The sequence below is a fragment of the Chrysemys picta genome, chromosome 7, assembly GCF_011386835.1.
Source record: "Chrysemys picta bellii isolate R12L10 chromosome 7, ASM1138683v2, whole genome shotgun sequence".
Lineage (NCBI taxonomy): Eukaryota > Metazoa > Chordata > Testudines > Emydidae > Chrysemys > Chrysemys picta.
In genome coordinates this window covers 115,084,503-115,104,802 of record NC_088797.1, presented here as the reverse complement: position 1 = coordinate 115,104,802, position 20,300 = coordinate 115,084,503, and the positions used below count along the sequence as shown (strand labels likewise).

Sequence of the window (20,300 nt, the reverse complement as noted above, 5' to 3'; positions counted from 1 at the left end):
TCACTCTCTTCCAGACTATTTTTATCATTTATGGATAGATTGATAGTAATATAGTTATCTACCCTCTCCCTCATTTCCTTTCGCTTCCTGCCTCCATCATTCCTTTCTCCAACCTCACCTTCCTTTTCATCTCTTCTCTCTTTATAATACTGAAACAATCTCTCTCCGAAATACTCTGGTGTTTGAAATACAGCTCTGATCCATGCATACTGTAACACCTCTTGATAGCCTGTCATCTAGATTATTATATACAAGGATCTAGTAATAAAATGGGTTTATTTGTGTGACACTTCAAATAGTGCAGAGTTCACTGGGTCCAACTTTTGTCCCATTTTGTTTAACACTGCAGTCCATTCACCATCATAATTATTTACTGTATTACGGTAGTGCCTAGGAGAGCTAGTCATAGACTAGGAGGCCACTGTGGTAAGTGCTGTGCAAATTCAGAACAAAGAGATGATGTCTGTCCCAAAGAACTTACAATGTAAGAGCATTTGTATTCTGCCATGGGGAAGTGTGATTGAAGCATATACAGACAGATATGAAATCAAAGCTAGCTTGAGTAACAGCAGCAGCATTGGTGTCTGCACATGCTACTCCTGCCTGCAGAACCCTGCATACATACTCGAGCAGTCACCGACCATGCTGCTGCAGCTTCACTACTACTGTTGCTCAAGCTATCTTTGTTGAGTTTTAAGGAGAGTTTTTGAGGAAGATAATGATGTAGATTTGCAAATGGTAGATTTGCCCCTCCTAACTGCGAGGAACTGCATGTAATAAGGAATGAAGGGCTCGTTTAAAAATTGTACAAGTGGGTGATGGCATCATGGGCCGACTGGAGGTGGGAGTCAACATCTCAGTACTGAATGAGAGATAACTAGGGTGGAGATAGGCCATAAAGGGCCTTGAAAGTGAAGACAGACATCTTATGTTTCATGTAATAGAGAAGGGGGAGCCAGAGAAGGGATGCAAAGACAGGAGGGATGGGGTCAAAGTGACAGGACAGAAAAATGATCTTGGGAGCAGCATTTGGAGTGGATACAAGCAGGGCAAGACTACATTTGTCAAGGCTAGAGAAAAATCTGAAAGAATCAGCAAGATTTAGTCAGCCTGGACATGAGGACCTACAAAGAGGTCAAGTCAAAGATTATGCCCATGACATGGGTCTGAGTGACAGGCAGGATGGCAGTGTTGTCCACTGTGATTGAGAAAATAGGTATTGAGGAAGGCTTGGGGGAACAGGCAGGAGATAAGAAGCTGAGTTTTAGCTATGTTGATCTTGAGCTAATGACTAGACATCTGTGAGCAGATGTCAGAGAGACAGGCCAAGATTTTAGTTTGGACAAAGGGAGATAGGCCTGGAGCCAAAAGATAGATCTGAGAGTCATCAACATAGAGATGGTTGAATTTGTGTTTACAGATGAGATTAATGTGTAGGTGTAGGTGAAATAAGGTGTAGACAGAGAAGAGAAGGTGACCAAGGACAGAGCCCTGTGACACCCCCACTGAAAGCTGAAAGGGTGAGGAGGAGGATCCTCTGAAGGAGCATAGAGTAGGAGGAAAATCAGGAGAGAAGAGAGTCACGGAAAGAAAAAGAGGACAAGATTTCAAGAAAAAAAACAACAGTTGACTGCGTCAAAGGCAGCTGACATGTCAAGGAGGATGAGGATGACGTACTGGTTCTGAGATTTGGCTAAAATAGTATAATAAAGCCAATCTTTTATTTTTTATTAAATCTACAAAGCTTTGGGTATAAAATAGAAATAACCAGAATGTATGTATATTGTTTAAATAATACATACGTAATAGTAGTTGAACTAGGAAAGAAATCCATAAATTGTTCTTTATGAGGTTAAAATTTTAATGTACAGATACTATAAGCATCCTGCAGATTTTGCAATTACTTGAAAGATTACAATTGTATGGTAACTACATCTGTAAAATATTTTAATTTTATGTACTGTGACCTAATATTTTCACCTTCATAGCAGTTTCCACAATAATTAGAATGTGTGAACTTCTAAAATGCAGGCTGTATGTGAATACAGATGATTTATATATATTAGTAAGGACATTGTTATTTTACTTTTAGATACTGAAGAACAACTACGTGAAGCTGAAAACATTACAAAATGTTTAGAAGCAGAAAAAGTCAAAGTTAGTGAAAAGCCTCAGACTGACATTGAATGTTTAAGGTAATGATCATCAGTTGTGTACTTTAGTTTTCAAACTTAAACTTTGCCTTTACCATTTTGGACCATTCCTCTAATGTCATGGTATCTACATTGGGCCTAATTTTAGCTTTTTATGCATAGTATTCCCTTTGAAGTCTGAAGAAATAATTAGTGTCTGTTACAGAACAAATCCTGTTGCCCTTACTTATGACATCCAGTTAAGTCAAAGACTTTGCTCCTTGTTGTCCGGCTATACCAAAAGAAGGACAGGAGACATTTGATATGGATTTAATCAGGCTGCAACATTATTATTAGATGTCTGGGACTGCCCAGCAGACAGGGCCGGTTCTAGCTTTTTTGCTGCCCCAAGCAGCAAAAAAAAGCGCCACACCCCAGCCCCCCCGCCGAGCGCCGCGCCGCCCCCCCCCCAGCTGAGCACTGCCGGAACCCCGCCCCAAGCGCCGCCCCCTTGCCACGCGCCGGAGGCCCCCGCCCCCCTGCGCCGAGCACCGCCGGAACCCCCCCCCCCAAGTGCCGAGCTCCGTGACGCCCCCCCCCGCCACCGGAGCCCGCCCCCGCCCCCTGCCAAGCGCCGCCGGAACCCCCCTCCAGCGCCGCGCCCGCGCCGCACCCCCCCCCCGAGCGCCGGAACCCCTGAGCACCGAGCCCCGCGCTGCGCCGCGCCGCCGGAGCCCGCCCCCGCCAGAACCCCCTTCCAGCGCCGCACCCGCGCTGCCCCCTCGCCGAGCCCCGCGCCGCCGGAGCCCGCCCCCCCAGCGCCGCGCCGCCGGAGCGCCCCCCCGCGGAATGCTGCGCCGCGCTCCCCCCGCCGCCCCTTACCAGGTGCTGCCCCAAGCATGTGCTTGGGTGCCTGGTGCCGCCCCTGCCAGCAGATAAAAGTGTACAGTGCAGGTAACTCCGTTTATTCCGTAATTACCCAGGGAACTTCCACCAGCTCCTCCTCTTTTTCCAGCCAGGTCCCTCCAGCACATCCTTTGCCAGGACCATACCATCCACCCCTCCCCCCTCACAGGAGGGTTGAGGTGGGCTATAAGAAAAGGGGGTTGGCTCCCTGCCGTTCCAACCGTAGGAGCTCCAAACTCCCTGCCCCATTCCGTTCCTTTAACCAGCACTTCCTTTTTATGTCCTTTACCAGGCCATTTATCTGGTCATTGGATGCCTTCCCTATCGAGTACCTGCACTGGACATCCACCCCACACTTACAAAATAAGTTGCGACATACAGCCTACCACCTTTTCTACTCACCATAATAGGCCTTCCCTGACACCCCGCTGTGGGGAAGGCGAAACCCCCCCACTCCACCGAAGCCAATATAGTGGTGAGGTAAAAATTCCTTCCCAGCCCCCCTAAAAAGGAGCAACTAGCTCAATGCTCACAGCAGGTTCAAACTCCACCTGATCATCACACTTCAAGGGGAGGGAGGGAGGGTGGGTGCTGCCTTGCCTGCTGTGCTGTTTCAGCCTACAGAATGGAATGGTGATCCTAGTCCCTCTGCACCAGTTGTGCAGTGCTCTGAGGATACTGGATTCACATACATTTAGATTTGATCTGCTTTTCCTGATCACTCCCACCCTCCCCAAGTGTGTTTGTCTTCGAATGAAGCTACTGTGGAGTCACTCCTCTGGTGCATAAAAGGTGCATCAGCATCCCCGTATGGCTGGTTCTCTCATGGACGTAAGTAAAATAGAGGACCATGTACTCATTCTCTGCTCTTGATCTTCCATCTTACTCACTTTCTGAAATGAAAGGGGAAAAAAAAAAAAGGACTTCCCAGTCCTGGAAATTGACATCTATCTTAGTTTGCCTAAATGTGACATTTCCCCTTCTATACAAATGTAAATTCTGAAATATATTTCAAGGAGAATCTAACTTTTCAATACAAAAATATCAAAGACATGTTAATATAATGTTTTCTGAGCTTGGTGAAATTATCCTTGGAGGTAAGAACTCTTTAACCAAGCCAGGGCCGGCTCCAGGCACCAGTGAGGAAAGCAGGTGCCTGGGGTGGCCAATAGAAAGGTGTGGCGCTCCGTCTGGTATTGGGGCAGCACCTCAGCTTCGGTGGCAATTCGGCAGCGGGTCCTTCACTCTGTCTCTTCTTCTTCGGCAGCAATTGTGCGGGAGCTTGGGGCAGCAAAAAAGCTGGAGCCGGCCTTGAACCGAGCAAAGAGAGGACTTCTTCGTAGAAGTTTTCTTTTCCCCATAGAAATTTTTGATGAAAATGAAGTAACATTTGTCATCATCAAAATCTTCTATGGAAATTTCACTTTTCGGCTGAAAACGGAAAGATTGCAGCTATATTCTTTCAATTAAAAAAGTTTCCAGGAAAATTTTGCTTCTCAAAAACCCAATTTTCTGTTGAAAAACAGTTTTCATAGAAAATCAACCAACAACCTTATTTCCTAACCCTTTCAACCCTTTATACAGAGCTGAGGCCTGGCCAAAATTCCCTCCAAATGAGAATTAATTAATTTGGAAATCTGCATACAGGGGTACAAGTATTTTGTACAACATGTACACACAAGATACAATGTAAATAATAATAGTAGCTGCTGGTCCATAAGGGAATGTGTTAGAATCCATTCTTTTACATTATTAATTCCATGGTGATGCATTAGCTTTTCTGATGTATGAGGTTGTCATCTTCCTTCTAAATAATACACTTCTCAGAGTAATTTAGTGCTGTGGCATCACTTAATAGTCAACCTGGCATAATTAGTTTTCTTGGAAAGACTGTCTGCGTAGAAAGTAGGGAACCACCAAGAATTAGGATTATTTTCAATCCCCAGATCTGCCACTGACTCACTGAAAGACATTGTGCAAATCATTTAACCCGTGCCTCAGTTTCCCCATTTGGAAATAATGATAAGCAAGTGAGGGGTCTTCTGAGGTTCAATCATGTTTGTAAAGTGTTCTAAGAACTTTGTCTGGAAGGCACAATAGAAGATAAAATATATTTAATAGTCATGACTACTAATCAATGAAGCATCCTACAGAAATCAAATCAACACGAAATATGAGGAGATTTGCTGATTAATTGATCATAGATTTTTATTTTATGTTGCAATAAGTTTATATTAATTAGCTACTGGCAGCATAGTGTTTAGAAGATATACACCTCTACCCCGATATAACGCTGTCCTCGGGAGCCAAAAAATCTTACTGTGTTATAGGTGAAACCGCGTTATATCGAACTTGCTTTGATCCGCCGGAGTGCGCAGCCCTGTCCCCTTGGAGCACTGCTTTACCGCGTTATATCCAAATTCATGTTATATCGGGTCGCGTTATATTGGGGTAGAGGTGTATAAAGTGCTACTACTACTACTAAAATAGTAAACATTTGCTTTTCTATGACTTAGGAAATCCTTTAAAAAACCTACTACAGTCACATAAAATCTGTTTTAGCATTTCACACTTTGGGCCAAATTCAGAGCGGCTTTTAAGTAAGTCCAAAGTTGTTTAAGATAGTTTGGCTTACACCCAGGGCCGCCAACAGCGGGTTTAGGCCCCGGTGAAAAAATTTTTTCAGCTCCCCAGCAAGGGCGGACCGGCTAAACTGGGCAGACGAGGGGGGGGTGGGGAAGCCGGGGAAGCTGGGCCTGGAATTTTTTCAGGCTCCCCAGGAAGGGCGGACTGGCTAAACAGGACCGACAAGACGAGGGGGAAGCCGGGCCCGGGGCCCCCTTCCAGACCGCCAGGCCCCGGTAATTTGTACCGGTTTGCCCACCCTCTTGTCGGCCCTGCTTACACCTTCATCTTGGCTGTTTAGCATGTAAGTTGCAACAACTTAGACTCAGACTCATACACCTTTACCAGTGTGTTTCTTACAACCCTGACATATTATAACTTAATTGGGCCAACTGAGCTAAGATAGAAAGGGAATCAAAGATGGTTTAATTTACAGTCTATTAATATAAATATGGAGCCATAAGAGAGCAGTGTTGAAAGACAAGCAACTAACAGGAGGGTGTAAAAGAGTAAATTACTTTAGCTTACGCTGTCTTGGATTCACCCACTCACCTCTGCATTTGGGCCTCTAAGAGGAAATACGGAAGGAGAAAAGAGTGGATGTTATAGCTAAAGTTATGAATTATTGGCTAAGTTGCTAATTATTAAGCTACCCTTGATTACTTGCTTTCTATTGTATAGTTGCATGTTAAGAATGAACATGGCTCTGGCTCTTCCTTCAAAATAAATAAGCTATTTTAGATTAACAACTCTTAACACTGAATGAAGGAAGCATAATTTCAATACACCTAACACAAAGCTGACTCAGCAAGAAAATAAACGCACTTCCACGTCAGCTGATGGACTGACTAAAACCTGACATTTTGTTGTCACTGTGCAATTTACAACAAAAATACTAATTAAAAACTTCTTGTCTTGGAAATAATTTACTATAAAGGCTTAGAAAATGATTAACAAACTAAATGACTATTATATTTCTTTCATTATTGAAATGTAACTTGGATATTCCTTGTGGAAGACTTCAAATGTTGCTTCAGACAAAATCTGTTAAGTGTCATTCTTACACAGCTGTACTCTTTACAGGAGGTAGACTATTTTTTCCCCCAAACACAGGCAGTCAAAATTTTCTGACTACAGGTATTGATTATGTATCATTTTCAAATGAAATATTTTATAAAGAGGTCATTGTCTTGCTAAAGTCAATCCTACAACTCCCAGGCAGGCATGCCCTTGCACCTGCACGGAACCCTACTGACGTCAAATGCTCAGAAAGTGTGTTCTGTCACACTGCAGAATCCATTGTAGGAATGGAGCCTTTGTTTCTAAGTAGTATTTAGAAACAATTTTTAGTATACAAAGGATGATATTTTGACAAGAATCATGGATAACATACATAGATTTGCCCACAAAATTAAAGAATCAAAATATTTTTGTTTATCTTTTACAGACAGTAAAATATTAGAAAAGAAAAAAAAAGGAGACACAGACGGCATCAATAAACCTGATATATGTAGCTCCCAGACTGCCTTCTAAGTCTGTTATTGTATCACATACTTAGGCCCTGGTCAAAAATCAATATTAAAAGTAGCTGGCAAAGGAAGAATCTTCATTACAATTAAGTATATATCTTAAAGTATATTGCATTTCAGCTGAAAAGGCTGAAAAGTATAACAAGGTAATTCAAATTACAGTGACTCATCTTGGAGCTGAGCAAAATGCTCTGTAACATGTCTACGGTTTAATAAAATCTCTCCAAAATCCCTCCAATTATCACACACGGTTAGGAAAAAAACCCACTCATTGGTGATTCAAACAGCTGATGGAGCTGCTGTAGATGAGCAAATGCTCCGCAACATGCCCCAGATATAGGAACCAGCCACATGCAATTTAAATAAAAAGCACTTTTGTAGTTATAGCCAGGGCCGGCTCCAGGGTTTTGGCCGCCCCAAGCAGCCAAACAAACAAAGAAACAACAAAACAAAACAAAAAAGCCGCGATCGCGATCTGCGGCGCCAATTCGGCGGGAGGTCCTTCGCTCCGAGCAGGAGTGAGGGACCGTCTGCCTAATTGCCACCAAACAGCTGGACGTGCTGCCCCTCTCCGAAGCGGCCGCCCCAGGCACCTGCTTGCCAAGCTGGTGCCTGGAGCCGGCCCTGGTTATAGCTAAATAGTAGCTTCCAACACTTACAAGTTTTCCCAAAAAAGGCTGGAATTTCTCATGCTCAAAGATAAATTTGGGGAAAATTTGTTAAAATTTCTTTTGGCTTTTTCTGAGATATAGGAACACTGAAACAAAATAGTGTTCTCCAAATGCAGTATTTTCATGGATCCTCACCCATGGGTACGTGCCTCGAAGGAATGTCTCTGACTCAGAATTCAAAAATCATTAATACACACTGGGGGCAGGATTAGATACAATTACCAGATTTGCCAACTAAAGTCTTTTCATTGTGTACCACCGATGGTAGCAGGTCTGTTGCCAGATGCTGCTGCTGCTACAGTCTGCTTACTGTTTATCTCCAATAAATAATATTTTTTCTGAGCCTTCAGAAACTGAAGCATGTATCATGTACGTGTGTTAAATTGCTTCTATCGTACACCTCAATCACCTCACCTGCACTCTCCCCATCATTTAACCTCCACGGGAACTACTGTGAACATTCAAAACCCTTCAGCAGCTTCTGGTGGACAAGCAATTAACAGGCTTCAAGAAATAGCTCAAGTGTTGCTGGAAGATCTAGCTCACTGACTGGCAACACTCTTGGCCTAATGTGCCTCAGAGTAAGAATTGGCTGAAATTTCTTAACTGAAATTTTCCTGCTGAAAAACAGTGTTTCATCAAAAATGAAGTTTTGTGTGGCAAAATATCTTTTGATTAAATATTTCATTTTTTCTATGTGAAATTTCAAAATGAAATTAAACAATTGTTTTTTCTTTAATTGAATTTTAGATTTGTTTAATTTTTTTCAAAATCTAATAATTTTCAGTATTTTCAGTTATTGCTTTTCCCATTTTCTCTCCCTTTTTTGCTACTGGAGGCAACAGAATGAACAAGTTTAGGGTTTTGGTTTGGGTTTTTTTTCTTCCACAATTTTTAAAAAAGTATCCTTTTTCCATTCTAAACTTTCCAAAATGTCCTCCACTTTGGAAAATTGATATATTTACTTTGCTACTTAGTAACTTTTTCAAAGTTGAAGTTTTGAAGAGTCGCAGAGTGGAAAAAGGAAAGTGAATGAGTGTGAGAAGACAAATCTGGACACTATTCCTGGTACTGCACTCAGCAGCAAAAAGAAGAAAAAGAGAAAATAAATGAAAATTCAAAAGTTTTGAAAAATTTTTTTTTTTTTTTTTTTTTTACAAAAAATTGCGGTAACGTGAAAAATTGTTCAATTTGAAAACTTTGCAAATTGGAAACAACTTCAAAATTTGAAATTTTGGCAACTGACTTTCCAGTGAGCCATGACTCAGCTGGCTTCAAAGATCTTCTCCAGAATGTCATCCCAAATTGTTACCACGCTAGGGTGAATGCTTCACATGCCTGTCAGCTTCCCTGGAGTCTTTCAATGACTCTGATGCAAAATTGGCCTGATGACCTTTAAGTAGACATCTTTATGACAAAAAGTCTAAAGTGACTGAAAATTGCTACAAACAATTTCAAAATGATTTTCATTCCAAGGGTTTTGAAAGAAAACCTTTTTAATTTTCTCAAAAAAAAAAAAATTACCAAAAAATTTCAAAATGATTTTAAGTTTTTGGTTTTCATTTTAATTTTATTTATCCTCTTTCATTTTTATTCCTCCCCCCCACACACACACTTTCTCCCCCTTTTCCATTTGCCACTGAACAAAGGAAAAAGTTAACAAAAGAGGGAAAAGCTAACAAAAATTGTTTTTATCAAAAAGACTGAAAATTTCAAAACAAGAATATTTTTATTAAAAAAATGAGAAATCAACATTTTGTTGAAAAATATTTTACATGAAAAATTTTAAGCAACTACTACAGAATACCAATAGGAATTCTGCATGAGTACTGTCAGTTTCATAAGAGATTTAACAAAATAGATAGGTAGTAAAGTATGCCTTCAAAGACATATTCTGGCTTAGAAACAATACTGTAGTCACTCCAATAACTTCCTGGTGTCACTCACAGATCATTACAACTAATATGTTGCATGCCTCATAGAGTGACCACTATTCTGCTGGATATATCATCAGGTAAAAAACCAAAAGTCTGCCTTTGCTCCTACCCAAAAAATTACTTACAACTCATGCACAGAAGTCTCTCTCTTTCTCTCCAAAGTGCCTTCTCTGCTTCAAAGCAGCCTCAAAAAAATCAACAGTCTCAGTGAATTGGATGCATATTCAATGCAGCAGTTAGAGTAAAATGGAGCTTTTTCAAACGGAAGTTGCCTTTCAATCATGAGATACCCATTTAATCACTCATTCTAGGTATCTGCTACCTAAAGTTTGTATTTAACTCTCAGATGCCAAATACTCTGCTCCTCTTGTTTCTCAAACATGAAATCCTAACTCAGAGTTAAGTAGAGGGGGGCCTCTAACTGGTACTAATGAATTCTTGAGTACAGTGTTTGCCTCTGTTATATTCTATTTAATTATTTATCATGGTAAATATTATTTAACTTGTTTTACACTTTCACTTTAGAACTATGTGTTGCCACACATCAAACAGGCTAAAAGGATTTTTAATTAAAAGGTGATTCTGAGAAGGCTGGGGCAGTTTCTAATTGAAACCAGTCCATTATACAAGAGAATTTAGAGGATAAATTGTGTCTTTGAAGCTTGAAATTCCATACTATTTAAGAAGGCTGGAAACAAACGAAATGCACAGTCAGTTTACATTATTTAATAGTTTGGGGCTTTGTTTACTTGCCTAATTATAAAAGAACTAGTATTGCTTCTTATGCCTCATATTACAGGAAAAGAAACCTCATTACTGAAACCATGAAGGAGAAAATGATGCCTTCTTTCACATAAATCATACAAGAAATATGTCCACTAGAGCTGAACAAATGCTTCATATTAATAGTGGATTGCCTAAGGCCTGATTCTGGTAGTTTTGAGAAAATATTTGCAATTAAATTTTATGTTAAATTTTATAAGCAGGAAATATCAATCTCTGGAGTAATATGTGAGGCAAAATGGGTTTTTTTAATGAAAATCTGCTCATTGATTTCCTAACACTTTTTATAGCACTGCCCAGTAAGACTATTATAGTTAGAATTGTTTCATGGTTTCCATTATGAACCCCAATTTCTGGTATTTATAATTCAGATATAAAATTTGCTCTAAGGTAAATGTTGACATCTAAAGTCTGCTTGGGAGCAATTTTCTTTATGCAAGTAGAACATAGGAAATTTGGAGTGAAACAACCATTGGTTCATCTTTGATTTCCTCTGCCTTTCAGCAGGTATAACCAGAAATGCTATCAGTCCCCAGATACTTATACATTTCAGCTTTGAAGTCTGAGTCTTGTAGCTTTAACCACTCCCTTGCCAGTCTCTTCCTTAAAAACAGACCCCAATGGGAGTTATGAAGGGTTATTTAGGTATTGGGAAGAAATGTGCCCCTCACAGAGGCAGCAAATTAACTGAAATTAAACATTTGTTAAATACTGTGTTAGTATGTGACAAACTCGTTCACCTAGCCCAGAGTTTAACCACTGGTATTAAATTACAGTACAAATACATCAAGATTATTAATGTAATTCTTAAATCTGTGATTGTTTCTATTTGTGCAGTGCCTTAAGTACATTGGCTGGGAGCTTTATAAATACTATGGGCCAAATCCTGGGTAGGTGTAATCCGTTATAGCTCCATTAAGGTCAACTACTCAACAAGCCTTGGAGAGGAAAAGCCCATCCTGCAAACTTTTGCTTAATTGATGTCCATGAGTTGAACTATTATCCTGCAATGAAAAAAGTTATTTTGTTTATGGTCATTCACCAGCATGCTAAGGGCCAGCACAAATGTCAAAAGCCAAAATGTCATTTAAGATCCACTTAAGACACTCAAATTACCTGGGATGTAAGTAGTGCTTAGGTCTTCTGCAGGCTCTGTGACCAGCGGTGAATTTCTGACCACTGAATATTTACTTTTCAAACGCTTTTTCCCTAATGTAATATTTCTTAAAATTTTTGTCAGAGGGTATTCCAGTCATAGCTAAATTATATTTTGTAACCATTCTCCAGACATTTTCTAAGAATTTAATATATTTTTAAAGATAATTGGATGGATACTGCTCACATATTCTGTCCTAATTAGTGCTTTATATACAATGGAACCAGCACTTAGATTCTCAAGTGACAGGCATGTAACCTATTTAATCTTAAGTAAGGTATTTCTATCTCTTTTGATTTACATCTAATTCCCATAGTTAGGCATCCTAGTGTTATATTTACTTTTGTTACTATTGATAGAACCCTGTGTTTCATCTTCATATAATTTACTATCATTCCCAGATCACTTTTTAAATTTGTTCGCTCTAGTTCTATTCCATCACACGTGTTTTTTAATTTATTTGTTCAACCTATGGACATGGCTTTACATTTTGTGATCCTGAATTTCATTTAGGACTCATTCACCTTCATCCCCAGTCAAATTATAATATCCTGCAATTTATTGACTTCAACTGTATCAACAGCATTCTCTATCTTGGCGTCATCAGCAAATTGTGAACAGCCAGCACCTTATTACTGTAGCTTTAGGATCATCTAAATACATTTGGTTCCAGCATTGAACCTTGTAGGGCTCCACACATTATCTCCATTTTGGCTTGAAACCATGAACCAGAACCCTGTCTTACTCTTTCCTTCAGACAGTTTTCAACCCAATCTTAAATCCTTCATTAATTCTACCTCTTTCAGATTAGTCACCTGTGTGACAGTTTAATAAGTGAGAAAAATCCAGGTAGATCTCCTCAGCTACTTTCCTCTCAGATTTTGGAGTACTCTTTTAGAGAACTGTCAAGGCTGGTCTCATAAGCTAGATTTTTTTGTAAATCCATGGTCTGTATCCACCGCATCTCTGTTATCTTCCAAGCTGATAGAATCCATTATAAGGAATAAAATGGCTAACAATTTTCTGGTGTAAATTAGACATAAAAAGAAGGTCAAAAGCAAACAAAAGGCAAGGGGTGGGGGAGAAAAGAAGTGGAAAACATTCTACTAGCATCAACAAAGCCTCAATCTTTTTCCAACAATGTAAAAGAGCAAATGGCAGCAATTGCAATAAATTTAACAGTAGCTGAGTGATTTCCTTCCTTCCTCCCATTTATTAGAAAAAAGAAATAAAACAGATAATCATTCTGACTTCTGAACAAAAAGTTCTTTGCTACAGTCCACATATGCTCACTCTTAGAATGCAAGCTTTGGTCACAAGATCCTTGCTCCAATAATGTGGATGAGTATTCAGAGAATTCCATTTACTGGTAACTTCATTTTCTTTTCATTTCAGTTCAATGCCACCAGTTTCTATTGAATTGACACCTATTTTTCCAATATACAGCTAAATTGAAAGAAGTAAGTGTATGAACCATGAAGGTCAATGATATTTAATAACTTCAGCTGCAACCCCCCCCCCACCCACTAATTGGGGATAATAGAGCTTTATATAAATATTGGCTTATTTGGAAAGTAAGTGGTTAACCTAATAATTCTCTGAATACTCATCCACATTATTGGAGCAAGAATCTTGTGGCTCAACTTTGTATTTTCTTTTCTTTGTTTTTAAAGAACTGTTGTCATTATGCTGGGGGAGGGGAAAATGTCCTATTATGCCTTGTTCTGGTAAGAAGTATGCCTTACTCTATTTCTAAAAGTGACTGAGAATTATGTCAGGATAATATATTTCCATAGATTTGCCCATCTAATTTGACAGTGAAAAGATTGGTATGAAGGTCCTTCTGATCTGATTACTAAAATGAGAAAGTTAAATCTACTTCCAGGTTAAGCATTATTTTGAATATTTCCATTGTCTCTGCATTCTTTCTGGTAAAACTTCATCATTTATTCACTAACTCAGGCGTCTCCACAGCATTGATTGTGTAGCCTATAACCTAACAGACATCTCCTGTTTTGTGAGTATAATATTCCTGGCACATACTGTAATTACTTAGTTTCTAAATAAGAAAGAAGGAAGACTTGAAAGTAGAATCAATTGATTAATGTAAAATTAACCTCTCCATTTGAATGAGAATGACTTACCACTGTCCCCCAAACGCTGAGAAATGTAAATGTCTCCACCTGACTATTTAAAAGTTTTAGAAAAACTTTTAAAATAAAATGCATAAATAATTATTTAATTAGCACTTGACAGTTTCAAAGCACTTCACAGATCGCAATTAGTTAATTCTCATAATAGCTCCAAGAGGCAGATAAGCAAATATGAGTGAAATTATTGCTTGAGTCTCAGTTATTTTACCCTCAGTACTGGTGCCACAAAGTGAGTTGGGACTCCTCACATGAATCACGGCCATGGTATCATTTGTGGCTCAAGACCCGCAACCAGACTATCAGACACATCAATTTCACCTGACTCCAGAAGACAAGAACAGCAGTGTTCACTTTGAAAGCAATCAGTGTCTGCCTAGTCCCATATTAAATAAACTATGCTTTTGTTTTTCTTAAACAAATTAGGCTTTTAATATCAAGCTAACAGAGGAAAATACAGAAAGTAATAAATTAGGAGCAAAGACAATGAAGATACTCTGATTTAAATCAATGTAATCAAGATCAGAATCTGAGGCTTAGACCTTTAAGTGTATCACTTCTCCCTTCTAAAGGATCTGTGAGCTATACATTCACTTTATTACAGTGCAATGCATATTACCTCTTAGAGCAGTGTCTCCCAAACTATGAGCCTTGGCTCTTGAAAGGAGCTTTGAAGGATTCACAAGGGAGCCATGAGTGTTTATGAGGGGAGGGGAGGAATAGGAGATATGCCCATTTTATTTTCTAATTAAGAGACTATTAAACTGAGCTTAAAAATTTCCTGTACCTTATCTATGGTTCTGCAGTTTATGCTGCTGCTCCCACTGAGGCTCGGAGCTTCTGTGCCCTCCGCTCCTTCAGGAGACCTTCAGCAGAGAGACTTCCTCCAGAGGGAAGCGTTCAGCAGGAAGTCTCTGCTGAAGGCCCCTTGCTGGAGAGGTAGGCAAAAAGACTTCCAGTGCCAGCAGCAGCACCATCACTACCAGATAGTGGAAGAGGGCTGAGGGAGAACCCAACTAACTCCCAAGGGGAGGAAAAGGGTGGTAGTGGTCGGGGACTTCCTCCTAAGGGGAAAGAGTCATCCATCTGCCATCCAGACTGGGAATCCTGAGAAGTGTGCTGCTTGCCTGAAGCTAGAATTCAGGATGTGACTGAAAGTCTGCCAAGACTCATCAAGCACTGGGACCTCTATCCCTTCCTGCTTATCAAATGGGCACCAACACTACTGCCAAGAATGACCTGGAGCAGATCACTGCAGACTATGTGGGCTCTGGGAAAGAAGGATAAAAGAATTTGGAGTGCAAGTTGTGTTCTCGTTCCTCCTCCCTATTAAAGGGAAAGGCCTGGGCAAGTATAGTTGAATTGCGGAAGTAAATGCTTGGCTATGCAGGTGGTGTCGGCAAGAGGGCTTTAGCTTCTTTGACAACAAGCTGATGTTCCAGGAAAGAGGATTACCCTGCTGGGATGGGCTCCATCTATCAAATACTGGAAGAGCATCTTTGGACATTGTCTGGCTAACCTGATAAGGAGAGCTTTAAACTAGGTCCTATGGGGGATGGTCACCAAAATCTGTCCGATATGCATCTAGGCAAAGAACAGGGGAAGGGGCTAATTTCTGGACAAGGGACTAGAAATCACAACTGCATTAAAAAGGCAAAAAGGAAAGCAACAAGGCAGTCTGCAAAATATCTTTGATGCCTATATACAAATACAAGGAGTATGGGTATGGTATATGAAGAAGATTATGAGTTAATTGGCATTACAGACACTGTGGGGACAACTCCCTTGATTGGAGTACCAGCATTGAATGAGACAGATTTTTCCAAAAGGCTAGGTTTGGGAATAAAAGGAGTATGTGTTGCGCTGTACATCAAGAACATATACACTTCCTATAAGGTCCAAGGGGAAGTGAGAGGCAGAGCTACAGAGAGTCTCTGGGTGAAGATAACAAGGGGAAAGAACAGTAGCGACATTACGGCGGGGGTCTATTATAGGCCACAAAGTCAGGTGGATGAGTCATTCTACAAGCAGGTAACAAGATTAACTAATACGCATGAGCTAGTATTAATGGGGGATTTTAACTTCCCTGAGATCTGTTGGAAGACTATTACAGCAAAACATTATACGTCCTGCAAATTCTTACCGTGTGTAGAGGACAGTTTTCTGATTCAGAAAGTTGAGGAAACAACTAGGGGCTCAACCATTTTGGATCTGGTTTTGACAAACAGAGATGAATTAGTTGCGAACATGAAGATGTTCTGGAACTTGGGAGGAAGTGATCATGATCTGATAGAATTCAATATCCTATGGAAAGGAGGACATGAGAACAACAAAACAAGGACACTGGACTTCAGAAAGGCAGATTTCAACTGACTCAGAGAAATAGTGAGTAAGGTCCAATTAGGAAGAAAAGGAGTCAAACGGGCTGTCTCAACACCAAGCTATTCTGATGCAGAGGAAGGATAAAAAGAGCCAAAGGAGCTTTTTAGCTATCTAAACACCAAAAGGGATACATACAGGAAATGGAAGGAAGGAGGGGCAAGTCACCAAGGAAGTATACATGGGAATAATATGAGCACATGGAGACAAAATCAGGAAAGCCAAGGCAAAGAATGAGTCACAGCTGGCAAGAAATGTTAGAGACAACAAGAAGGGGTTCTTAAAATATGCCAGGCAAAAAAGAAAGACCAAGCACAGTGTGGGTTGAAGAAGGTGAAGCTGGTAAAGGAAGATGATAGGAAGGCATAGCTGCTCAAGGCCGACTTTGCTTCAGTCTTCTCACAAAAAATAACACATGACCGGACGACAAGTGAAGTTACCATAGACAAAAAGGAAGGGATGCAGATTGAGATAAGTAAAGAGATCTTCTGACCAATCTGAATGAATTAAAATCAGTGGGGCAGGATGCTATTCACTGAGGGTACTGAAGGAATTAGCTGAATAAATCTCAGACCCACTGGCAATAATATTTACAAACTCATGGATGATAGCAGAGGTCCTGGAAGACTGGAGAAGGGCTAATGTAATGCCCCAACTTTAAAAGGGCGATAAAAGAGGAGCTGGGGAACTATAGACCAGTCAGTCTGACTTCAATATCTAGGAAGCTACTTGAGCAATATATAAAATATTCAATTTGCGAATATGTGGAAGATGAAGCAGCAGCCAGCATGGATCACTAGCAGACAGCATGAATTTACCAAGAACAAATCATGCCAAACCTGATTGATTTCCTTCTTTGACAGGCTAACTGATTTGGTGGATAGGGGGGAAATGCGGTGGACGTAATATACCTGGACTTCAGCAAGGCTTTTGCCAGGGTCCCACATGACATTCTGATAAGTAAGCTGGAGAAATGCAGGCTCGGTGGAACTACCATTAAATGAATACATAATTGATTAAACAACCACAAACAAAGAGAAACTATTACTGGAATTATGTCAGATTGGAGGAACGTCTCAAGTGGGGTTCCACAGGGATCTGTTCTGGGTCCGGTGTTGTTTAACATCTTTATTAGTGACCTGGCAGGTAGAGAGAGCATACTGATCAAGTTTGCAGATGACATAAAACTAGAGGGGGTTGCTAATAATTTGGAGAATAGAGCTAAAATTCAGCGGGATCTTAATAAACTGGGCTATAGACAACAAAATGAAATTCAATAAAGACAAATGTAAAGTGCTACACATAGGGAAGGAAAAACAAAGGCACAAAACCAGAATGGTGGATAACCAGCTTGGTAGCAGCACTGCTGAGAAGGATCTGGGAGTTGTGGTGGATCACAACCTCACGAGTCAGTAGTGTGATGCTGTTGCAAAAAAAGCAAATGCAAGTTTAGGTTGCATTAACAGAGGCATAGCATGCAAGTCACCGGAGGTGATAGTATCACTCTACTCGCTGCTGGTTAGGCCTCAGCTCTGGTCACCAATATATGTAGAAAGGATGTAGAGAAACTGGAAAGGATCCAGAGGCGAGCAACAAAGATGATCAAAGAGATGGAATGGAAGCCATATTAGCAAAGGCTGAAGGAACTGGGTATGTTTAGTTTGGAAAAGAGGAGACTTGGTGGGATAAGATAGTGGTCTTCAGATACTTGAAAAATTGCCATAAAATAGATTGAGAAAAGTTGTTGTCTCTTGCCATAAAGGGCAGGACAAGAGGCAATGGGTTCAATCTACAGCATAGCAAATTTAGATTAAATCTCAGGAAAAACTTCCTAACTGTAAGAGCAGTAGGACAAGGAACAGACTTCCTCAGGAGGTTGTGGAAGCTTATTCACTGGAGATTTTCAAAGGAGGCTGGATAGCCATCTGTCTTGGATGGTTTAGACACACCAAATCCTGCATTTTGGGAGGCGGTTAGACTAGATGACCTTTGCGGTCCTTTCTAACCCTATGGTTCTATAATTCAAGTGCATCTTATCTTTATAATGGAATGATTTTTATCAAGTGTTAAGCCTACATGTAGCAAATGTTTGGCTGAAGATGATGATGACTTTAATAAATTTAAACTGAAAAAGGAAGAAAAAAAGATAATACGATGACAGTTACATTATGTTTGGATTTTTGTGTCTTGATATTACTGTGGAGAGTCCACAGTCACAATGTGTCATTTGTTTTCAAGTGTTAATAAATGAAAATCTGAGGCCAGAGAAAAAACAGAGACATTTAGAAAATAGAACAGGAGTACTCGTGGCACCTTAGAGACTAACAAATTTATTTGAGCATAAGCTTTCATGGGCTACAGCCCACTTCTTCGGATGCTGTAGCCCACGAAAGCTTATGCTCAAATAAATTTGTTAGTCTCTAAGGTGTCACAAGTACTCCTGTTCTTTTTGCGGATACAGACTAACATGGCTGCTACTCTGAAACCTGTCATTTAGAAAATAAATACCTGGAATTTGTACACAAGAGCCAAAAAAATTTCTTTCGGAAACAAGAACAAAGAAAGCATTTTAAAAAAAAAAAACCTAAAGAAGCTTCCTCAAAAAGCCTTAGAAGAAAATTGCAAAATGCAAACACTGTTGGCAAGAGCCTTTTTCTTCCAGCAGCCATAGATGTGTAGAATTATGATTGGAGAACAGCAATGGCATTGAAAATCATTCCGATGTCAAATAATTCTATCCCTTGGCACAATGATGATCTTGCAGAAAACGGCCAGGACCAGTTGTAAGTACAAGTTAAGAAGCGTAAAAGTTTTACACCGAAGCTTGATGAATCCACAGACATAGCCAACATAGTTCAGCTTCTCCGTTATATGAAATTTGTCACAGCAGATACAATAGCTGGATTTTTATTTTACAAAAAAGCCCAACTCGAACAACAAGTGAGAAAATACTCAAGATCCTTGCTAAATTCATAGTGGATGAAGGTCTTAACTGGGCTGTGTGCGGAGGAGAATGTGTGGGGAGGGGGCTGCAGCCATGACTGGAAAGAACAGGGACGTTGCAGCACGATTAAAGAAAGTGACACCAGCATCAATTTGGAAACTGTATGATTCATCACCAAGCTTTGGAATTGAAGAATTTGCAACCTGAAGTATATAAGACTCTCAACATTGTTATTAAAAGTGTTAATTTTATAAAATCCTGGGCAGTGATCACCAGGGATCCTAGACATCCATCTACCATGGAAAAATATATGGAATTTGCATTTTTACAGGGAATCTTCAGTTTTTACATTTTGTGAAAAAATAAAAACATATACAGTAGTACCCCATTTAGCCGAGTCTCCATTAACCGGCTCTCCATATTAAACACCCTGGGGCTGATGGCGGGAGCCCTGCCATCCCGGGGCTCCACTGTTAGCCCGAATTTGGTTAATATGGAGAGCCAGATAACGGAGGCTCGGACAAACAGGGTTCTACTGTATCAATAACATTGTGTTCAACTGATACCTATATATGTTGTGGCTAGGGAAACTGCAATTCAACATTTAATTTTAATCACAGAAAAACATGGATTTTTATGTTTCTTATAGGAGAATTTTTTTTAAATCACAGAAAACTAGGATCCTTGGTGATCATACACTCTTTCAGTATGTTATGTGAACAAATGGGCACTGACCACAGGCAAGTTTTGTTTCATAGCAAAGGCAGGTGGTTTTGAATTGTGTGATGAAATCAGAATTTTCCTCCTTGTGGAAAACAGACCTTGCAGATTACATATGTAAGTGGACTTCTTTACTACATTGGGTTAATCAGTGGACATATTAGCAAATGGAATGCACTGAACCTAACACTTCAAGGTTGGAATGCAAATATACTAGATTTAAAAGAGAAAATCAGGGGATTAATGAAGAAAGTTTGTCTTTGAAGATGCCACATTGAAAAGGGAGTTACTAAGATGTTTCCAATATTATCAGACTTTTAAAAAGAACAAAGTGAAAGTCATCAAAATGGAATTAACGACCCAATATT

The 20,300-nt window shown here is 40.0% G+C and overlaps 2 protein-coding genes across 4 annotated transcripts in view; one reads left to right on the top strand and one right to left on the bottom strand.

Annotated features, from left to right (window-relative positions):
• The window catches only part of GFRA1 (GDNF family receptor alpha 1), a 322,326-nt gene that overhangs the window by 227,438 nt on the left and 74,588 nt on the right, over window positions 1-20,300 (bottom strand). The gene's annotated exons all lie outside the window — the stretch shown is intronic.
• LOC101943209 (coiled-coil domain-containing protein 172-like) overlaps window positions 1-20,300 on the top strand; it is a 32,670-nt gene that overhangs the window by 5,864 nt on the left and 6,506 nt on the right. Inside the window, exon 5 of the mRNA XM_065552409.1 lies at window positions 2,093-2,195. Coding sequence (XP_065408481.1) covers window positions 2,093-2,195 — 103 coding nt within the window. The remainder of the gene's footprint in view (window positions 1-2,092; window positions 2,196-20,300) is intronic.